Source organism: Cnephaeus nilssonii (genome assembly GCF_951640355.1).
Source record: "Cnephaeus nilssonii genome assembly, chromosome: 13".
In the NCBI taxonomy this organism is placed as follows: Eukaryota; Metazoa; Chordata; class Mammalia; order Chiroptera; family Vespertilionidae; genus Cnephaeus; species Cnephaeus nilssonii.
The window spans coordinates 5054066-5071332 of NC_137084.1; the positions used below are offsets into that span (position 1 = coordinate 5054066).

General features: G+C 41.9%; 1 protein-coding gene across 4 annotated transcripts in view; it reads right to left on the bottom strand.

Moving 5' to 3' along the window:
• The window catches only part of MAJIN (membrane anchored junction protein), a 29984-nt gene extending 13556 nt beyond the window's left edge, over nucleotides 1–16428 (bottom strand). For 2 of the 4 annotated variants that reach the window (XM_079788096.1, XM_079788093.1), the window contains exons 1-2: nucleotides 16295–16428; nucleotides 5521–5638 (exon numbers count right to left, since the gene is read on the bottom strand). In XM_079788096.1, the coding sequence (XP_079644222.1) occupies nucleotides 5521–5621 (101 nt within the window). In that variant the 5' untranslated portion in view covers nucleotides 5622–5638; nucleotides 16295–16428. Of the gene's footprint in view, nucleotides 1–5520; nucleotides 5639–6506; nucleotides 6565–16262 lie in introns of all 4 variants that reach the window. The other 2 variants (XM_079788094.1, XM_079788095.1) reach the window with 2 other exon arrangements.
• Nucleotides 16429–17267: the final 839 nt, after the last annotated feature.

The following is a 17267-nucleotide window of genomic DNA, read 5'->3' on the forward strand; positions in this document are numbered from 1 at the left end:
AGCACAATGTTTCAAAGTTCATCCATGTTGTACATGTATCTGAACTTCACTCCTTTTGCAATTCTTTTTTTTTTTAAATATATTTTTATTGATTTTTTTTTTTTTTTTTTTTACAGAGAGGAAGGGAGAGGGATAGAGTTAGAAACATAGATGAGAGGGAAACACCGATCAGCTGCCTCCTGCACACCCCCTACTGGGGTGTGCCCGCAACCAAGGTACATGCCCTTGACCGGAATCGAACCTGGGACCCTTTACTCCACAGGCTGATGCTCTATCCACTGAACCAAACCGGTTAGGGCTGCAATTTGTTCTTATGGCTGAATAATATTCTACTGTATATATATTTACCACACACATAACCACATTTTATTTAACCATTTACCTACTAATGGACACCTGCGCTGTTTCCACCTTCTGGATAATATGAATAGTGCTGTTATGAACATTGTTGTATAAAGCATCTATTTGAGTCCATTTTCAATTCTTTTGGGCAGATACCTAGGAGTGAAATTGCTGGGTCACATGGTAATTATATGTTTAACTTTTTTTCTTTTCTTTTTATTTATTTCAGAGAGGAAGGGAGGAGAGAAACATCAACGAGAGAGAATCATTGATTGGCTGCCTCCTGCACGCCCCACACCGAGGATTGAACCCACAACGTAGGCATATGCCCTGACCGGGAATTGAACCATGACCTTCTGGTTTATAGGTCGATGGTCAACTACCAAGCCATGCCAGCTGGATGGCCAGCGGGCTATATGCTTAACTTTTTGAGGAACTGCCAAACTGTTTCCCAAAATGGCCACACCATTTTATTTCCACCAGCAATATATGAGGATTCCAATTCTCCACATCCTTGCCAAGAACTGTTATTTTACTTTAAAAATTTTTTAATTATAGTAAGATATGTACACATATAATAACTTAATAAAAAAAAGAAATCTTAAAAAAAGAGAAGAAAAAAAATTTTAAATTATAGCCCTGGCTGGTGTGACTCAGTTTGTTTAGCACCATCCCATGTACCGAAAGGTAACCACATCGATGTATCTCTCCCTCTCCCTTCTTCTCACTCTAAAATCAATAAAAACACACTTAAAAAAATATTTTTTTTTTATTGTTTTCAGAGAGGAAGAGGGGATAGATAGAAAAATCTGAGAATCATTGGATTGGCTGCCTCCTGCACGCCCCCTACTAGGGACTGAGACCACAACCCAGGAATGTTCCCTTGACTGGAATAGAACCCAGAACCCTTCAGTCCACAGGCCAAGGCTCTATCTACTGAGCTAAACCAGCCAGGTCAATAAAAACATACTTTTAAAAAATTATAGCCATTCTAGTAAGTGTGAAGTGGTATTTCATTCTGGTTTTAATTTGCATTTCCCTCGAGAGTAATGATAACAGAAATTTTTTCATGTGCTTATGGGTCACTTGTATATCTTCTTTGGAGAACTATCTATTCAAAGTTCTTTGCTCTCTTTTTAATTGGATTGTTCACCTTTTTGTTGTGGGTGGTAGTTCTTTATATATTCTAGATACATGATTTTATTTATTCTTTAGATTAGATTTTAGAGAGGAAGTGAGAGAGAAGCATGGATGTGAAAAAGATTCATTAATCAGTTATGTGAAAAAGATTCATCGATCAGTTGCCTCCTGTATGTGTCCCAACAGATCAAACCAGCAACCTAGCTACGTGCCCTGACCAGGAATTGAACCCGTGACCTTCCAGTACATAGAGAGTTGCTCCAACAGAGCCACACTGGCCAGGGCCTGAATATATAATTTGCAAATATTTTCTCCCATCTGTGGGGTGCCTTTTCACTCTGTTGATGTTATTCAGTACAAAATTTTTTAAAATTTAATAATTCTCATTTATCTAATTTATTTTGTTGCCTAGATATCCGTTGTAAAATCCAAAGTCACACTGATTTGCTCTTATTTTTTCTTCTAAGGGTTTTATCTCTTAAATTTAAGTCTTTGGTCCATTTTTAGTTAACTTTTGTACATTGGATAAAATAAAGGTCTAAGTTAATTCTTCTGCACGTAGACATCAAGCCTTCTCAGTCAATTTGTTAGAGACTATTCTTTCCCCTTTGAACAGTCCTGGCTTTCTATTAGAAAGTAAATTGGCCATTGATGTAAGGGTTTATTTCTTGGCTCTCAATTCTGTTCTGTCGTTTGGATGTCTGTCCCTATGTCAGTGCCACATTTTTTTTTATTACTTGTAGCTCTATAGTAAGTTTTTAAACTGGGAAGTGTGCCCTAGCTGGTTTGGCTCAGTGGATAGAGTCAGTCTGTGAACTGAAGAGTCCTGGGTTCAATTTCAGTCAAAGGAACATGCCCGGGGTTGCAGGCTCGATCCCCAGCAGGGGCCATGCAGGAGGCAGCCAAACAGTGATTCTCCCTCATCACTGATGTTTTTTGTGTGTTTGTGTGTGTTTTTATTGATTTTTTACAGAGAGGAAGAGAGAGGGATAGAGAGTTAGAAACATCGATGAGAGAGAAACATCGATCAGCTGCCTCTTGCACACCACCTACTGGGGATGTGCCCACAACCAAGGTACATGCCCTTGACCGGAATCGAACCCGGGACCCTTGAGTCTACAGGCCGACGCTCTATCCACTGAGCCAAACCGGTTTCGGCATCACTGATGTTTCTAACTCTCTCTCCCTCTTCCTTCCTCTCTGAAATAAAAATATCTTTAAATAAATAAATTAGGAAGTGTGAGTCCTCCAACTTTACTATTTTTCAAGATTGTTTTGGCTATTTGAGGTCCCTTGAAATTCCATATGGATTTTGGAATGGGCTTTTCATTTCTTAAAAAAAAATAAAGCCATTGAGATTTTGTTAAAGGTTTCACTGAATCTATAGATTGCTTTGAGTACTGTTGTCATCTTAATGATATTAAGTCTTCTAATCCATGAAAACAAGATTTTATTTATTTGGGTCTTCAATTTATTTCAGGGTGTGGTGTTTTTTGTGTTGTGTTGTGTGTGTGTTTTTTTTTGTAGTTTTCAGTGTTCAAGTCTTACATTTCCTTGGTTAAATTTATTGCTAATTATATTTTTCTTTTTGAATGCTATTGTAAATGGGATAATTTTCTTTTCAGATTGTCTATTACTAGTGTATACAAATAAAACTGATTTTTGCATTGTTTTGTATCCTGCAACTTTGCTAAATTCATTGATTAGCTCTAACAGTTTTCTATGTGGATTCTTTAGGGTTTTCTACATATAAGATCATATTGTCTGCAAATAGAGATAGTTTCACTCCTTCCTTTCCAATTTGTATGCATTTTATATTTTTGACTAATTGCTCTAACTAGAACTTCAGTACTATATTGCAGTGGTTGGCAAACAGCGGCTCGCGAGCCATATGCAGCACTTTGGCCCCTTTAGTGTGGCTCTTCCACAAAATACCATGGCCTGGGCGAGTCTATTTTGAAGAAGTGGCGTTAAAAGAAGTATAAGTTTAAAAAATTTGGCTCTCAAAAGAAATTTCAATCGTCGTACTGTTGTTATTTGGCTCTGTTGACTAATGAGTTTGCCGACAACTGCCATATTGAATAAAAGTGGTGAAAGTGGGCATCCTTGACTTATTTCTGATCTTAAGGAAAAAGCTTTTAAGTATGATGAGTATTTGACTATGATGTTAAATGTGAGTTTTTCATACATGGCCTTTATCATGTTGAAGAAATTTTCTAGTTTATTGTTTTTATCACAAAAAGATGCTGAATTTGGTCAAATGCTTTTTCTGCATCAATTGAGATGATCATATGGTTTTCCCTCCTTCGTTCTATTAATGTGGGTATATATACTGTATACTGTATATCTATTTGAGAATACGTTTATTAAAGCTGGGGACAGTGAAACAAGGAAGGAATTGGGATAGAAGAAGCAACAGGAAAGAGCTAGGCAGGGCTACTTTGGCTCTCTAGAAAGGTTATAGACAAAAAAAAAATGAGCTCAGGCTGGGCTGCTTTGGCTCACTGGAAAGTCACAGAAAAGGGGGTCTTGGAGACAGGTTCAAGGGGTTAGCCTGGGCTCTAGCCGGTTTGGCTCAGTGGGTAGAGTGCCAACATGTGGACCAAAGGGTCCTGGGTAAAGGGCAGATACCTTGGTTGCAGGCTCCTCCCTGGCCCAGGCCCTGGTCAGGGCACATGCAGGAGGCAACCAATCAATGTTTCTCTCATATCAATATTTCTCTCTGTCTTTCTCTCTCTCTAAAAATCAATGGAAAAATATCGAGTATTAAAAAAAAAGGGGGGGGGGAGATTAACCCGGGATGAGCTGCCACTGCCCATTGCTTCCCCCGTTGCAAGACTTGTGGGGACTCTTAAGAGTTTAGAAAATGCATGCCTGAGAGGGAAGAAAGGCATGGGCATACTCCTGAGAGGGAGAGCAGCTTAATGTGGTATATTATAGTGATGGGTTTTGTATGTTGAACCATCCTTGTATTCTGGAGCAAATCCCAGGAATATAAACAATGCCAACCTTCTCATTAATTTTTAAAATATATTTTTATTGATTTCAGAGAGGAAAGGAGAGGGAGAGAGATATAGAAACATCAATGATGAGAGGGAATCATTGACTGGCTACCTCCTGCATGTTGGACTGAGCCCACAAACCAGGCATGAGCCCTTGACCAGAATCAAACCTAGGACCCTTCGGTCTGCAGGCTGACGCTCTATCTACTGAGCCAAACCAGCTAGGGCTCTCATTAATTTTTTTAAAAATACAGTTATTTTAGCCTGGCTGGTATGGCTGTGGTTGAGCATCGCTGTTCGATTCCTGATCTGTGCACGTGCCTGGGATTGCGGACTCTCCAGTAGGGGGCATGCAGGAGGTAGCTGATCAATGATTCCCTCTCATTAATGATGTTTCTCTCTCTCTCCCTCTCACTTCCACTCTGAAATCAATAAAAAAAAATTTTTTTAAAGATAGGTATTTTAAATAAAATGTTATTTGTCAACATTTAAGGACATAAGGCCCTGGCCGGGTAGCTCATCGTTAGTTAGAGCATTGTCTCCATATGCCAAGGTTGCGGGTTCAATCCCTGGTCAGGGCACACAGAAAAAGCAACCAATGAATGCATAAATATGTAGAACAATAAATCAATGTCCCTCTTTCTCTCTCCTTCCATTCCTCTCTAAGTCAATTTAAAAATATTTAAAGATATGTATTTTTTAATTAGTATGTATGTTATTTTAATTTTGTTTTAATTTTCATATAAGTTTTGACAGTTATAATCCACATAATCAAAAACTTTGAGATACTCAATAATTTTAAGAGTGCAAAGGGGTCCTGAGATAAAAATTTGAGAACCATTGCCCCAAAGGTATGCCATCACTAATTTAGGAATTTATATGAGTAATAACATATGGAATATAAAATACCTGGGAAAGACCTACAAAGTACTTATTCAGCCAGTCTCCTGGACTGGGTGAAGGCAAAGAAGGGATTATCTGTGAGAAAATGCATTAACCGATTTACAAAGGCTACCCCTCCTAGCTTTAAATTTACCTGATGCTGTCACCATATCTGATTTTGAATTTATACACACTTGTTCCTGAATGAAGAAATCTTGTCTCTGGAAACGGGTAGGTGAAGGGTTTTAAACTCATTGCTTCCAAACAATAGCCTAAATAAAGTAGAAATGTTAAGAGAATTATTAAAAAGCTAAAGATAGGAAAGACTCTCTTGTCTAATCTGTAGCATTCTTTATAAGTAAAATGTTCAATACTAGGCACCACTGCCTATGTCCCAGGCTCAGTTCTGATATTCATCACCTAGACCATTATCCTAGCTGCATGGGGAGGATACATGGTGTTTTGGGATGATCTCTATACTTAAAGTCAAAAGTCCTGAACAAGTTTTCACGTTTACCTTACAACTTTGTGCACTCTCTTCCCTGAGACTAATTCTAACATCTGATGACTCAGAGGGTTTTTGTTAGGATTAAGTATCCACCTGCAACTATTTCTTGAATCTATTCTCTGCCCTTGTCCTCACTTTCTCTACGCCAGTGGTCGGCAAACTCATTAGTCAACAGAGCCAAATATAACAGTACAACGATTGAAATTTCTTTGGAGAGCCAAATTTTTTAAACTTCTTCTAACGCCACTTCTTCAAAAGAGACTCGCCCAGGCCATGGTATTTTCTGGAAGAGCCACACTCAAGGACTCAAGGGGCCAAAGAGCCGCATGTAGCTCGCGAGCCGCAGTTTGCCGACCATGGCTCTAGGCCAATGTGAACAGGGCTCAAGCGAAATAATCTAAACGATATACCAGTAAGTGGCAAAACTAGTTAGACCTCTGCTATTAATTGTCGATGCAGTTAAGAGAGGAACACACCTCCCTGCCACAGCCAGTGCAGCAAATAAGGATGTACACTAACGTTTCCCAATGATGCTGAGGAGAGCCTCACCTTCCCTACCTCTCAATCACTCTTCCTCTTCACTTGAGAGAATGCACTGTGCCACAAGTGTCTATTATCCTCCTAGCACTTACTTGATTTACTTTTCCTAGTCCAGAATCCCTGCCCACTTACGGTCCTCTACGGGAAACTCTGGAAAGAGAAGAGATGGAAAAAGGATGGCATGTCTCTTCTCCTCTAAAAGGCAATTGGCATGGGCTCGGAGCTAAGATTCAAGCACACTGTGATTCTAAGTCACTACGATTTTTCTGTGCCTTTTTTTTCTTTATAGAGATAATAAACCCTGCACTTTTTGTCTCTTCATATAGAAGTTGAAATAATAAATAATGCGAGTAAGAGGTCCATTGTTCTTGAAGTTTGAAGCTACCTTTATATAATGCAAGGTATTGATTTCAGAGGAAGCAGAGATGAGGTAGAGAGAACAGGCACAAAGTAAAAACAATTTAGTTTTAAATCTCAGCTCCAATGTCATTACTTAGTTTCTCTGGGCTTTGGTTTTCTTATTTATACCATTATTACCAATTTTTTTCATGTCCTCTTATCTCAATCCTCACAATAAGCCTATGAGGTAAGTAGTCTAAATCTGATAGATGAGGAAACTGAGACACTGAGAGATGAAGTAACCTCCATAGCTTTGAATATTGGAAATGAAATTCAAACTGAGACAGTATAAATCCAGACTTGATGACCTTAACCACTTTTCCATTCTGCTTTCTGGGGTTATTAAAAAGGAAAAGTAATAATAAATATAAAATAATTTTGTAAGTACTAAAATACTAGTATTATCCTCACATAAAGAACTATTTTCATTATTCTTTACTCCATATTACTGATACCATTCCTACTCAGCAGGGAAAACTCTTACATGGTGGAGCCAGAAGATCTATGTGCCCAAAGAACGGAATTTCCCACAATTTCCAAAGTTCAAGCCTGGGACTGCCAGTAAAGAGATATCCTAGTGTCTGATCTCAGCTGCTTGGGATTAGAATGACCGGAGGTTGGAGCCAGAGCCTAGTAGACTATTTAGACTAGAATTGCAGTCAAAAGTAAAGAGAAATAGTTGGTGCCAACTGCAAAGTTACCAAAGGTGAAATACTGTTCATGTCCTGAGAAAAATCTTGCTGATTCTCCATGCCCAAGACATAGCAGGTACCCAGGCTAGATTTGATGGTGTTTTGGGTTATAGACGACTTTTCTAAGTAGGCAGAGAGTCCACCTACTGAGACTTAGGATGCTGTCACAAAAAATTAAGATTTCAATTATTCAGAGGGTTCTTCTAAAATACAATCATCTATCCCCGCAGACTGAGGGCTGGGGCATGAGAGCAAAGGAAATTAAGGACATTTGCTGGAAAGGACAATCCAGAGAAGAAACTTCATGTACTGCGCTCCCGAAAGAAGTAAAAACAGCCCTCTTCTAGCTGGGGCCTATTCCTATTAATTGCTGGCTGCCCACTTCAGAAACAAACACCATACATTAATTATCTCATTTGAAATAAAGATTATACAAAATAATCCAAAACCAACCAAAAAAATAAATAAATAAATACATTATAAAAACAACCATATAGTTCCCTAGCTGGTTTTGCTCAGTGGATAGAGCATCAGCCTGGACTGAAGGGTCCCAGGTTTGATTCCTGCCAAAGGCACATGCCTGGGTTATGGGCTCGATCCCCTGTAAGGGATGTGCAGGAGGCAGCCGATCAATGATTCTCTCTCATCATTGATGTTTCTATCTCTCTCTCCCACTCCCTTCCTCTTTTTATTTATAAAAATAAAAATATATTAAAAAAAAACACAACAACCACCAACTAGTAGTAAGTGGTTCAAAGATTTCACAAGGTTATTTTCCAACATGAAGACTGCAGTCATGGATGGCAACTCTATGTCCCTGTAACTATTAACCTTTTGCACTCGATGTCGAGTGTGACTCTACACGGTTAGCATTAGAATAAAGGAATCGAGAAAAAAGCAAGCGAGTGCAAAGGGTTAAGTTGATGGGATCTTATAGTTTGAAGGGACAGACTCTCGGCCCATTTTTAGGTGATCACAAAACATGATGGCTTTAAGACAAAAGAAGAAAAGTTATAGGCAATATGGGATAGTGGGGAAGACACAAGATTTGGAATTGGAAGACCAAGGCTTGAGTCCTAGCTCTGCCTCTTACTAGTTATTAAACAACTCATTCAACTCTTCAGTTTCTACATCTACAGATGGGGATCCCACCTATTCCTAGAATTGTTGTGAGCATTGAATGAGATAAACTCATAATCTCTAGAGTGTTATATAAACATTAGCTTCTCCATTAACGCATCACTAGAAAAGCAAATTCAAGAGTGGAAAACTGGTTAGCTTTCATCTCAGTGCAAGATCTGACAAATCCCAATAAAAGAAATCTTACCTTGAAAATACCCAACAATTAGTCTTAAATGACACATTGGCACTGATGTTAGAAAGACTTTTCAAGGTTTTAGTAATTTGTTTCACATAAAGAAAAATCTGGGTCAGTGCACAGAACCCAATATGAGGATAATTATATTGTCTATTGAGGTGGAAGGAGATGATAATAAGGAAGTACTGTCACCAAATTTTTCTGGTGTTATTTGATGGAACAATCTTCCAGTGTTAAAGAATAAAAGAACTTCCATAAGCATTTGTCCAAAATACATTCACTGATGAAAATATGACGGGCTCTGTGACCACTAACGAATATGGGCAACAAAATAGGGAAATCACTCTGATACTATGAATCCAACACCCAAGTTTTAGAACTGAGATTGAGGACAGATGACCAACTTCTCCTTACACCTTCAAACGTCCATGGTTAAAGCCCTGTCCTGGAGGCTCAGTTGGTTGGCACATTGTCCCATGCACCAAAAGGTTTGATCACCAAATGGGGTGTATATGGGGGTAACTGATGGATGGTTCTATCTTACATCAATGTTACTCTATCTCTCTCTCCTTTCCTCTCTCGCTAAAAATCAATAAAAGCATATCCTTGAGTGAGGATTAAAAAAAAAAAGTCCAGCCGAAACCGGTTTGGCTCAGTGGATAGAGCGTCGGCCTGCGGACTGAAAGGTCCCAGGTTCGATTCCGGTCAAGGGCATGTACCTTGGTTGCGGGCACATCCCCAGTAGGGAGTGTGCAGGAGGCAGCTGATCGATGTTTCTCTCTCATCGATGTTTCTAACTCTCTATCCCTCTCCCTTCCTCCCTGTAAAAAATCAATAAAATGTATTTAAAAACAAAAGGTCCATGGCTAACCTCAGAGGTCTGCCTGCCTTTGCAGAAGTAGATTCAGATTCTTTGAAAGTCTGTATTTCCAACCAGAGAGCTATGGTTGCCTATATTTTATTTCTTTTTAATATATTTTTATTGATTTCAGAGAGGAAGGGAGAAGGAGAGATAGAAACATCAATGATGAGAATCATTGATCAGCTGCTTCCTGCAAGCCCCCCTACTGGGGATTGAGCCCGCAACCAGGACATGTGCCCTTGACCAGAACTGAACCCCATACCCTTCAGTCTGCAGGCCAACCCTCCGCCCACTGAGCCAAACCAGCTAGGGCATGCCCTTTGTTTTAGAGGAGACAAGAGGAAAGTGCTTCACCAAAGAAGAAAGTTAACTTCCACAAGGCCACACAACTCAGTATGGAACCAGGATTAGCACTGGAGGGAGAAATATTGACGTTAGAGAGATACATCAATTGGTTGCCTCCCGCACATGCTCCTACAGGGGATGGGGCCGGGGAACCTGCAACCGAGATACATGCCCTTGACCAGGAATCAAACCCGCGAACCTTTGGTCTGTGGGCCAATGTTCTAACCACTGAGAAAACCAGCCAAGGCTACTTCCATGATTATTGATGTCATTCTTTCTCAGTAGGTTTCTTCCTACTCTTTCTGGTAAAGCACAATCTTTAAAATGTCATTGGCATTTGTTCAGGAATAGATTTGCCCTTGGAACTATGTCTGATTTTGTTTTGTTTTGTTGTTTTAGAGGAAGGAGTATCTAAACCTCCTAACAGAGAGGTAGGAAGATGCCCTGAAATGAAACCGAGGCCTTAGTGGACAACTCCATAGACCCAGGAAGTTGTCTAAGTCAACCTCTAATTTTCTCTTTGCACCTAAGTGCCTCTTCCACTTCTACCTTTTTTTAATATATATATAGGTAAGGATGGAAATTTATTGAGAAACAAGCCCAGACTCCCATGTGGGGAGGGGGAGAGAGTCCCCCACTTCCATCTTAACTAACATAAAAGCTACTGGAAAAACTACCTTTCATTAATAGGTGCAGGGCTGTGCTTTTTATTATGGAAAAGCAATAGAATAGTACCTCATCTCACCATCCTGCCATTTGTCGTGGCTTGTTACATGAAGATCAACTTATTAGCATTCACATTACATTGAATTCACTGCAGCACTCTAGAAATTCTACCATCCCCAGGAACTCCAAAAGCATTTGGATGTAAAACTATAAGCAATGAGGGACATTTTATTTTTTTGGTGATACCACTGAGTGAATTGCCCTAAAGCGGTACATGTAAGAAAGAAGATTAAAAAGAAATCATCAGTAGTTTCAGAAGGGCAAATGGTGGAAAGAATATTCTTAGCTAGAAAGAAAGGAACATCTTTTACAATTTTGAGCTATAAATTATGAATCCTTGATGTACATATCTCAAGGGTCTTAGTAATAGAAGATATAGAAAATATAAGCTTTGGCCCTAGCTGGTTTGGCTCAGAGGATGGAGCATGGGCCTGCGAACTGAATGGTACCGGTTTCGATTATGGTCAAGGGCACATGCCCGGGTTGCAGGCTCGATCCCTAACAGGGGGCGTGCTGATCAATGATTCTCTCTCATCATTGATGTTTCTATCTCTCTCTCCCTCTCCCTTCTTCTCTGAAATCAATAAAAAAATACATATATTAGAAATGGCAAAAGGTGTTTTTCTAAATAAATAAATAAAAATTAAAATATACAGCTTTGTTCTTGGCATGAAACATGGCAGATTCTGAAGAAATTAAGTTAATAAAAAAACTAAATTATTTTTATATAAAAAGAGGAAATTTCACACAGGAAATTTGAAATATTTTACTAACTTTAAAAGAAATATGGTGCAATATTAGGGAGGTAGAGTTGTATTTCACAAGGCTTACAAATGATATATCTGACATCAAATTTGGCCAAGGTCACACCTCAAGTGTAAGACTAAAACTTGATGTATTGCTAAAGCAAGAAAATGAAGCTGAATAAAGGTTGGTAAGAATGTAGTTACCTTTGAGCTGACCTAGACTCAATATTAGCCTCAATTCTTTTTATTTTACCACCTAATCATAGCTCTAAAATAACAGAATCAGGCATTATTACTAAGAAACATAAAACTCTGTACTTTGAAAGATCATCAAACCATAGGGATCTGCCTGTGAATAGGCTTTAGCAAAAAAAAAACCAAAAAAACCTAATATTTATTTAAACACTTTCAGTTTATACCTATATGTCTATGTTCTTCCAGAAACTAAGTTCTGGAAATAAAGTGGGGAAGAATAAAAACGTAGTCCCTTCCCAGATCCTGGGAGATAACTTCTAAGCCCGTGGAATATCCTGCTTGGTTAGCATGTCTTGGTTTACCTGGGGCCTTGTTCTGTGCAATATCAGCTTGCCCTCTGGAAGAGCTAGAGACTAACTTCAGTCATGTGAGAGGTCTATGTGACTGACCCCTAATAAAAGACCCAGACACCAAGGCTCATGTTAGCATCCCTGGCTGCAGTACTCTATGCATGTTGTCACACAATGTTGCTTGGAGAACTGGGTACTATTCACTTGATTCCACTGAGCAAGGACAACTAGACTCTTGTGCCTGGCACCTCCTGAACCCTATGCTCTTTCTTTTGATATTTTCAATCTATATCCGTTCAATATAATAAACCATAACTGTGAGTAAAAAGCTTTTCTGAGTTTAAAAAAAAATCAAAAACTTATTTCCTGCCTAAAAAGAGCTTATAAATAATTTTAACTGTAATAACTACTATAAAAAAGGATAGGGTGATATGGACGGGACATGTTAGAGTATCCTAACCTAGAATGGAAGTCTGAGAAGCCCACTCTAAGTGACTCCTATCTGAAGGATGCGTATGACTCAGGAATGCACAAATGAAGATGCAAAAGTCCTCAGTTGGGAGCAGCATGGCATTTTCAAAAGAGACAAGTATAGTAACCTGAAACATAGTGGACAGTAAGGACAGTTCTATGAGGTAAGACTGCAAATGAGTCAATCACCACACATTTCAGAGCCTCAGGCTCTATTCTATATCAGGCACTGTACTGAGCACTGATGAATTTGATAAAAAGAGAAACATGTGCCAAAACTGGTTTGGCTCAGTGGATAGAGCATCGGCCTGCGGACTGAAGGGTCTCAGGTTCGATTCCGGTCAAGGGCATGTACCTTGGTTGTGGGCACATCCCTGGTGGGAGGTGTGCAGGAGGCAGCTGGTCGATGTTTCTCTCTCATCGATGTTTCTAGCTTTCTATCCCTCTCCCTTCCTCTCTGTAAAAAATCAATAAAATATATTTTAAAAAAAGAGAGAGAGAAACATGTTCCCATCTTTAAGGGCTTACACTTCAGGAGATGTGGAGAAAAACAATCTATATATATAAAAGGCTAATATGCAAAGTGTCCCCTAAAGAGTTCGACCAGGAGATGGATCACTTGTTCTGATGTGTGCTGACCACCAGGGCGTGGCACAGAACGAAGGAAGGCCCCAGCCAGCAGTGGGAAGGCCCCGATCAGCCCTGCTCACTGGCCATGCCTAGGGACCCTACCCGTGCATGAATTTCGTGCACTGGTCTCTAGTAAACATATAAATAAATAAATGTAATTTGAAGTACTTTAAGTACTATGAAGAAAGTAAAATAGGGTTTTATAGTAGTGAAGTGTGACCAGCTAATATGCAAAGTCAAGGAAAAAAAACATCCCAAGCAGAAAAAAACAGCAAGCACAGATGCCCTGTGATAGGTGAGTTGATGGACGGAAAGGTCAGTGAGACTAGAACATAGAAAATGAAGAGTAGAGAAAGGTGAAGTCAGAAAGACAGGCAGGAGCTAGATCACATAAGGCCTATAGACCATTACAAAGAACTCAGATTTTATGTTAAGGATTTTATAAAAAGGAGTGAAATGATTTATGCTTAGGAATAACACTCTGACTGCAGAGAGGAAGATGAACTGTAAGAGGACAAGCAAAAAGACCAGTTAAGAAGCTTCTGTTGCCGAAACCGGTTTGGCTCAGTGGACAGAGTGTCGGCCTGCGGACTGAAGGGTCCCGGGTTCGATTCTGGTCAAGGGCATGTACCTTGGTTGCGGGCACATCCCCAGTAGGGGGTGTATAGGAGGCGGCTGATCGATGTTTCTCTCTCATTGATGTTTCTAGCTCTCTATCCCTCTCCTTTCCTCTCTGTAAAAAATCAATAAAAATATATTAAAAAAAAAAAAAAGAAGCTTCTGTCTAGGAGAAAGATATTGCTGGTTTGGACTTTGGGATCTTAGTAGTTACTGAATACTTGAATTTGAGGCATAGTTTAGACCAGTGGTCGGCAAACTCATTAGCCAACAGTACAACAATTGAAATTTCTTTTGAGAGCCGAAAACCGACTTCTGCGCATGGGCCACGAAGTTTCAATTGCACTGTACGTGCGTGCCCGCACATGGTATTTTGTGGAAGAGCCTCACTCAAGGGGCCAAAGAGCCGCATGTGGCTCGCGAGCCGCAGTTTGCCGACCACTGGTTTAGACTGATGGATTACATGTGGGAATCAAGGATGTCACTTGACTTTGGCCCTTGCTATGAGGTGGATATTGGTACAGACCCTTTACTGAGATGGGGGAGGATATTAGGGAAAGAGATTTGCAGAGAAAAACCAATAGTTCTGTTTTGGTTAAGTCTGAGAGGCCTATTAGACATCCCAGTGAATATGCTAAGGGTGGGGGGGTGTTCCCTAGTGTGCAAGGGTTGGAAATATAAGTCTGAATCATCAGTATTTAGGTGGCATTTGGAGCTGTTGGAACAGATGAGATCATTAGAGAGAAAGCATAGGCAGAGAAGGAATGAAGGCCTTTTCTATAAGACTCATCACCTGTCTATCCTAAGAGCAATAGGAAGGAGTCTGTCCTAAAAGCAATAAAAGAAAGGACATGATCACATAGCTCTGAGTTAGAACCCCTCTGGTGGTAATGTGGGAATAACCCAGAACAAGAGCAGATGAAAAAGAACCAGCGAGGAGACTCCTGCAGTTCCAGGCAGAAACTGATAGTAGCCTGGTCTACAATGACGAAAGTGTAGATGAAGAGAAGTGGACTAGTTTGGAAAAGGTCTAGCATGATGTCTACTCGTGATCTGGTAACTGGATGGGGTGAGGGACAGACAAGGATCATTCCTAGCTGTCTGAACTAGGATAAAACATAAACTCAGCACTTTTAAAAAGGAGCCTCAGAAAGTAAGTTTTTTGTTGTTGTTAATCCTCACAGGAGGTTATTTTTCCATTGATTTGTTAGAGAGTGGAAGGGAGGGGAGAGACAGAGAGAGAAACATCTATGTAGGAGAGATACATTGATTGGTTGTCTCTCGCACCAGCCCTGACGGGGCGGTGGGTGATGATTGAGCCTGCAGCCGAGGTAGATACCCAGAATCCAACGGGGACTCTTCGGTCCGAGGGCCGGCACTCTATCCACTGAACCAAACCTGGGGTACCTGGGTGGTAGTAGGTTCCATCCTGTGGCGTGTGGGAGGCAACCAATTCATGTGCCTGTTTCTCTCACATTGATGTTTCTTTCTCTCTCTTTCTCCATCCCTCCCTCTCTCCGTTCCACTCTCTAAAAGTCAATGGAGCCGAAACCGGTTTGGCTCAGTGGATGGAGCGTCGGCCTGCGGATTGAAGGGTCCCGGGTTCGATTCCGGTCAAGGGCATGTACCTTGGTTGCGGGCACATCCCCGGTGGGGGGTGTGCAGGAGGCAGCTGGTTGATGTTTCTCTCTCATCGATGTTTCTAGCTCTCTATCCTTCTCCCTTCCTCTCTGTGAAAAATCAATAAAATCTATTTTAAAAAATAATAATTAAAAAAAAATAAAAGTCAATGGTAAAAAATATCGTCCGGTGAGGATTCACGAAACAAAAAACAAAAAAAAGAAGACATGATGTGACAAGAAATACTTCAATGGAAGACTTGTTTACATGGCAACTGCTAAGCCTGGGATAAGGGTGAGGATAGATCAAAATAAACACTTTTGTTATCAGGGAAGTTTTTTAAAGAGGGTGAGGTGTGCGGAGCTGGGGGAGGCTCCGAAGACTGGAGCTCTGCCAGGAGCAGCATTTCCCCGTGGGTGTGGCCCGGCAGCAAGATCGGTCCCTGAGATCCGGCCAGAGAGGTGGGCGAGGATCTCCACCGAGTTTCTCACTGGCCTGTGGAAGGGGATTCAACGGACCCGCAGAGGCCGGCACTTGGCTAAGGCCCACAGCCGCCATCGCGCCCCGTGCCGGCCCCACGCCCCGCCCACCTCCTCCACCCGGGCCCGCAGCCTGAGCACCAGGCCTCCTCCACGATGGCTAGGCCCTGCGGTTGGGCACAGGGTGTGCTGGGCGGCCAAAGGGGTCCAAGGGCTGGGAAGGTTACATCAGGGGGCGGCTGCGGAGTGGTGGGGTTGGGCCGGGCCGGAAATCTCCCTGGGGGATCAAGAAGCAACGAACGGGAAGGGAGCACCAGGCCACGGGGGCCGTTACTCACACCCAAGGACCTCCCAGACCCAACCAGACTCCTTCTCGAACACTGAGGGCTCTTCGCACCTCCTAAAGGTGGCCTCGGCAGGAGTACTCACTAAGGAATGGTCTCTGTAAAAGGCGGGCGTCGACCTCGAACGAAGCGGGGGTTACAGGGCCCACTCGGCGACCGCCCGCGCCCTCTGCCTGTGGCACAAGCCCGCCAGAACTCCGGCGCACGCGCAGAGGTGCTCCCTCGCCCCACCCACCGGGCGCGAGCGCACAGGGTTGGCGACGTTGCGTGCGTGCATGCGTGTGTGCGTGCGTCCAGGGGTCAAGGGTCGCGCGAGGCGGAGACCAAGAGCAACCCAGCCCCACCTGTAGGAGCTGAGGTGCGCAGGCGCCTTTCAGCAGTGCCCCAGGCGTGTGCACCGATTGTTCATTTCTCGCCGTCTTCCTGCCTGGCGTAGTCAGGTCCGGAACTGTCCACTGCAGAGCCCCTACTGTGTGTGGAGCATAGCGCAGGCACTTCCGGTACACGCTCTCCTTTAGTCCTCACTGCTGTGCCACACCAGTGAAGCAGCCGTGAATATCCCAGTTTTAGAGAGGTCTGGAGCCCTGGCCAGGCAGCTCAGTTCAGAGCATCGTCCGATGCTTCAAGGTTGCGGTTTCGATTCTGGTCAGGGCATATACAAGAATCAACCAGTGTTTTTTTCTCTCTCTCTCTCAAATAACGTATTAAAATGTATCTTTATCGATTTCAGAGAGGAAGGGAGAGGTAGAAACATCAATAATGAGCCCTGGCCGGTTTGGCTCAGTGGATAGAACATCGGCCTGCGGACTGAAGGGTCCCAGGTTCGATTCTGGCCAAGGGCACATGCCTGGGTTTCGGTCTCCCTTCCTCTCTGAAATCAATAAAAATATATGTTTAAAAAAGAAACATCAATGATGAGAGAGAATCATTGATCAGCTGCCTCCTGCAGACCCCTGCTGGGGATGGAGCCCACACCTAGGCATGTGCCCTTGACTGGAATGGAACCTAGGACCCTTCAGCCCGCAGGCCAATGCTCTATCCACTGAGCCAAACTGGCC